Source organism: Phalaenopsis equestris, unplaced genomic scaffold (genome assembly GCF_001263595.1).
Source record: "Phalaenopsis equestris unplaced genomic scaffold, ASM126359v1 Scaffold212368, whole genome shotgun sequence".
Classification (NCBI taxonomy): Eukaryota; Viridiplantae; Streptophyta; class Magnoliopsida; order Asparagales; family Orchidaceae; genus Phalaenopsis; species Phalaenopsis equestris.
Genome location: NW_018231301.1, coordinates 1 through 5,435, shown reverse-complemented (window position 1 = coordinate 5,435; position 5,435 = coordinate 1). Strand labels below are relative to the sequence as shown.

General features: G+C 33.1%; 1 protein-coding gene across 1 annotated transcript; it reads left to right on the top strand.

Annotated features, from left to right (window-relative positions):
* Nucleotides 1-1,781: 1,781 nt before the first annotated feature.
* LOC110036901 (probable E3 ubiquitin-protein ligase RHG1A) lies at nt 1,782-5,425 on the top strand. Its single transcript, XM_020741451.1, has 4 exons — nt 1,782-1,963; nt 4,439-4,534; nt 4,771-4,920; nt 5,236-5,425. Exons 1-4 carry the CDS (start codon nt 1,847-1,849, stop codon nt 5,365-5,367), a joined length of 495 nt encoding a protein of 164 aa, XP_020597110.1. The 5' UTR covers nt 1,782-1,846; the 3' UTR covers nt 5,368-5,425.
* The last annotated feature ends 10 nt before the right edge of the window (nt 5,426-5,435 follow it).

Sequence of the window (5,435 nt, the reverse complement as noted above, 5' to 3'; positions counted from 1 at the left end):
TTTTAGCTTTTTATCTTACATAAATTTAAATTAATTTATTTTTGAAGTGAATTGGATTAGCATTCTCAGGGTTGTTTGGCTGGGACTTGATTTAACATTAAGCGGGATTATCAAATGCGACGAGCGACGGCAATCGACAACGAGCAAAGGCGATTGACGACGATCGACGGCGATTGAAGACAAGCCAGACCTCTCTTAGTTGGAGTTAATAAATAGTTTATTTAACGGAACACTATTAATATCCATGGAGCACAAAAATTACTAATCTAACGGAGCGTGGATTCAATTTCTATCTTTTATGTTTGGGATTTAGGTTAATCACCACTAAATCCGGTAAATAGTATGCTACCAAACAAGAGATAAACTTCTTTCTAGAATAAAATTCTTTAAGGAAGATTAAATAGGATTTAGTAAAACCGGTAAGTCTGGATTTACTAAATCTAAATATCATTAAATCCGAAATAATGTTTCATTCAATTAAGATTAAATCCACTTAAATTCATTTGAGGTGTCTGACATAAATCTATTTGAAATATTTTTTTCCTTCGCCAAATCCGCTAAATCTAACTAATAAGTAGATTTAGTAAATCCAGATTTAATTAACAGACCAATTAAAAATTGGATTTAACATAACCTCAAATTTATTTAACTTATTTATTGTGTTTGCTGGATTTAAGTTAGATTCCTGTTAAAAGGATGGTACCGCATGCATAACACTCCAAACCTTATCCGTTTTTTCAAAATTTCACTCAAATATTGAAAGAGGCATTTACAAAATGCCACCCAATTCCTACATATTTGCCTAACACCCAAACCACCCAAATCTTTCATATCACTTAACAATACCGCTATTTTAACACCTAAAAAGTGAAATACACCTTTTTCATGCATATATAGGGTGGCATATAGGTAAAAATTGAAGTTTAGAATTAAATGGTATATGCGTAAATCTTCCATATTAAAATTCGAGTGAAAAGAAAATGGCATAGATTTAATTTTTGGCTTTGTAGCAATATCCACAATGACTCAAATCTCCTGCTCTGTCTTTTCTGACTTTGCTGCTGTGGTTGCCGTTGGTAGCTAGTCTTTTGAGACAGAGCTTGACAGCATTCTTGGAAATCTGGGGGCTTTACTTTCCTTTCTTCCTCTCCTAAAAAGAAGAAAATAGAAACTTTATCCTGTTCCGAATCTTTTTACAGCTGATTTTTGACCGAGTGTTTTCTTCATCTCCTAAACCGATTAATTGCTCTCTTCTCATATCGCACAATTCTTATGTATTTTGATATCTGACTTCTAAACCTTCCATATTCACACACACACACTGATATATATATATCACATCCTAATACCATTAATATTTTCTTTTTAAAAGTGAAATGCACCTTTTCATGCATAGGTTTATGAGATGCATAAAAACATAAGAATTGTGTGGTATGTATGTAAGTTATTCTATTTTATTTTTGGGAGATTTATATATGCACATCGCATAGTTTTTATGTATTTACATAAGAATTGTGTGGTATGTATGTAAGTTATTCTATTTTGGGAGATTTATATATGCACATAGTTTTTATGTATTTACATCTCCTAAACTGCTGATATCACACCTAAAGTGTTTCTAATATTAACTTCTCTAACATGAAATGTATATATTTTTATACTGATGTTTTGATATGTTTGTGGCACTAGTATTTTTAACTTTTTCTATCAACTAATTAGCATTGTTTGATATTCATATTACTAGTTTGACTATTAAAATCAATGGTTCTGTGCTTATTTATCTGGTTAATTATTCTAGCGGACTTATTATGGGAGAAGAGCTGGAAACCAAGAGCCGGTCTCTTCCATGGAAGGTTCTAAATTGTCTCCTCGAGCTTCACTCTATGGAGCTGGTCTCACTCCATCTGAGCACTTCCGTCACATGCGAGGATATTATCACCAACCTCCAGTTGAACTTGAAGAGGTGGTAATCTCACCTCCATCCTTTATTTTTTTCACAGTGATTTATCTGTCTCCGTAAGCAAATGTTTGATTGTTGGAAGATTTACATACATACCACTCAATTCCTATGTATTGACATATCTGACACCTAACCTTCAATTTTTACATACATGCCACCTAACCTATGCATGAAAAGGTTCATTTCACCTTTTAAATGTTAATATCGAGGTATTTTTGATGTGATATGAAAGATTTGGGCAGAATTAATGTAAAAGGTAATGCATTGGTGTTAGAAATGTAAATACGTAGGAAGTGAGTGACATGTATGTAAATGCCTCCTGATTTTTTTTGGTACATTGCTTTTGAATGAATAAAAAACTTTCATGGTAAAAATTTTTTTTTCTATAGTTTGTGAAGATTTTGTACTTGCTAATGTTTAATTTGATTTGCTTAAGGCTAAGTTCTTTAATTTGTCAACACCTGTTCAATATTTTCTCTTCTACGATAGTAATGCATGTAGTCCTTATTTCATTATATTGGCAAAAAATTCCCTCCTAATGACCTCACAAATCGAAATTAATGTTCCCCTTTTTTTCTTTCTTTTCATCCTTCCATTCTCTGTCATGCAAAACCACTATTATAACTATATTTTAATGAAATTTGATACTTTTAACTATATTTATGTATGTTATACTTGTATTCTTATTCCGTTGTTAGATAAACAAACTTAATAATCATTGGTAGGTTTACTTCGGTATTTTGTAAATTGTTGGTCAATATGCTAAACTTGAATGTGAGTGTGTTCTTCGAGGTGTGTTTTGCTGAACAGGACTTTTAATACTTACAATTATTTTAAACAATTATTAACTGGCAAATGTAATATTTATATTTGATAAATATTGTACATTAGCGCAATAATACTTGTGTTGGAATATGGAGTAATGATGTAACCATGTCTTTCATGGGACTTGGTCAGCGTCTAAGTGATTAAGCTAGATTAAATAGCTGGTCACCATGGCTTCATGTGGTTGAGTGAGCTCTAATATTTTGATGAAGCTTTTATTTAAGTCGGGGATTTTGGGGGATCTTGGCTGATGTGAATACATTGGGGCAATTACATACATATCATGTGGGAGTATTATATTTGATGTCAGTTCAGAAAGTTGAAATATGAGAAATGTGTTGAAATAGTCTCTTTAGGGGGCTATTTTTGTCGCAGAGCCTATAAAACTGTTGATTTAGTCCCTAGACTCTTTTAATAGGGGCTAAAATAGTCCTCCATTGGGATTATTTTAGCCCATATGTAAGGATCCCGAGGATAAATTTGACATTTTTATAGACCCTGGGTCTAAAATGACCTCATGTACATAATTAGAGGACTATTTTAACACTTCTCTTCGAAATATCTTGATGTAGAAATACCAAGGGTCTAGCTTCTTGAGCTTTTTGGTTGAAAATGGATTTGATCATTGATCTATATGGCCTAAATTCAATTCCTTTTTGGTTCACACACTCTAACATAGGATGATCCTTTAATTTCTTAAAAAAAATAAACTCTGCGTTTTAGAACTAAAACAAACTCATATCAACCCAAGGCCTTTTCTTATTTTAATTGTTGCAATTGCCCTCCCTCTCTTGTTTCCCTTCATATTTGGACCCGTTTTATCCCCACTCCCATTCAAAACAAAGTAACAACTCTCTGAAAAATTTACTCCTATACTCTTTTCCCTCTCCTCTCTTCCTTCTCTTGCCCTCACTCCCTCCTTTATGGAAAGGTTGAAATCAAAACCTTGACCACAATGTCCTCTAATGGCTCCATACGATCGCCACGCTGCCATGATCTCCATAGTCTTCTCTACATCTAAGATCTATCTTTTGCCTCTGCTAATCAAAACCCTCTGTTGAATCCTCCCATCCGCTGATAATGACGAAAATGCCTTTGCTCTTGCTTTTCGACAAGATAATAAAATACATTTGCAGATGGGATTTTATTTATTTGTTCGCTATGAGAATTATTGTGGGCCAAACGTGTTTATTGTTCAAAAAAAAGAGTTCATTAAGAGTTGAAAGTGCCAGAAATGAGTTTATGCAAAAATTACACTATTGAATCTAGGTTGACTTCGATTGAGCTCAAACTTCTTTCAATCAGCTGTGTCAAACTAAATTAGCTCCAATTGCTTCTGAGTCCGGGTCCTAATTTTATCACATATCCATGACCACATTTTCATTTATTCTAATTTCATTTCGTTTTGGATTATTTCTCCATATTCGGAGTTTTGAATGACTAATCAAATTTGGGTTATTTCTTCATATTCGGAGTTTTGAATGGTTAATCAAAAAAGGTACTGCTAATTTGTTGTTGAACAATTTGCATTGTTGCATGTGGGAAGGTATACTGCTATGATGTTTCGATTGTTGAGTTGGTTTCTCATTGATCAATGATTCACAGAATGTATTATTGTTTCTATTTCTTATTTGCAACTTTAATTGGAAGCAGATCATGTTGTTGCACCATAGACTCTTGTTGCGAGGAGGGGACACTTATGATCGATATAGGGATTGGCGGCTTGATGTTGATGATATGACATACGAGGTATCCTACTGTTTTATTTCTCTACTACTGGCAAATCACAATATATCTATGAAGAAAAAATGAAGATTTACATACATACCTTTCAATTCCTATATATTTATATATCAGACACCTAAATTTCAATATTTACATGCATGGCACCTTACCAAGCATGAAAAGTGTATTTCACTTTGAAAAGTTAAAATGGTGGTATTTTTTATATAGATTTGTTTTTTAAATTTATTCCCAATTTGCAGGAATTGCTTGAACTGGGTGATAAGATTGGACATGTCAGCACTGGATTGAGAGAAGAAGAAATTGAATGCAGCATTAGAAAATTGAATCGCTCCATCTATGATAAACTCTTCTTATCCACTGACATGGAGAGAAAATGCAGCATTTGTCAAGTATGTTCACCCTTCTTTTCCAACCACATAATTTTTGTCAGGGGCATTTGCATTCATACCACCCAATTCCTATATATTTACATATCAGACTCCTGAACTTTATTTTTTATATTTATTCCACCCAATTCTTTCATATGACACAAAAAATCACCATTTTAATTTTCTAATAGTGAAATGCACCTTCTCATGCATAGGTAAGGTTATATATGTAAAAATTTAATTTTGGGTGCTAGATATGTAAATGCATATGAATTGAGTGGTGGTATGTATGTAAATCTTCCTTTTTGTTAAATATTATCCTCTATTTTTTCACAGGAGGAATATGAAGCGGAAGATGAAGTGGGAAAGCTGGGTTGCGGCCATAGCTATCATATACATTGCGTAAGAAAGTGGCTTCTTCAGAAGAATACGTGCCCAGTCTGCAAGACTGCTGTCAGTAAAACTTAATTTTGCATAAAAATTTAATGTTTTTTATAGAATTATCTGCGCACTGCTGCTAATTTATTCTGCTCTAT

What these genes read in the sequence shown, in the direction of transcription:
- LOC110036901 (XM_020741451.1), top strand. Translation starts at nt 1,847, where the DNA reads ATGGAAGGTTCTAAATTGTCTCCTCGAGCTTCACTCTATGGAGCTGGT. An exon ending in CTCCAGTTGAACTTGAAGAG is followed by an intron (nt 1,964 to 4,438) that starts GTGGTAATCTCA and finishes AATTGGAAGCAG; the next exon opens with ATCATGTTGTTGCACCATAG. An exon ending in TTGATGATATGACATACGAG is followed by an intron (nt 4,535 to 4,770) that starts GTATCCTACTGT and finishes CCCAATTTGCAG; the next exon opens with GAATTGCTTGAACTGGGTGA.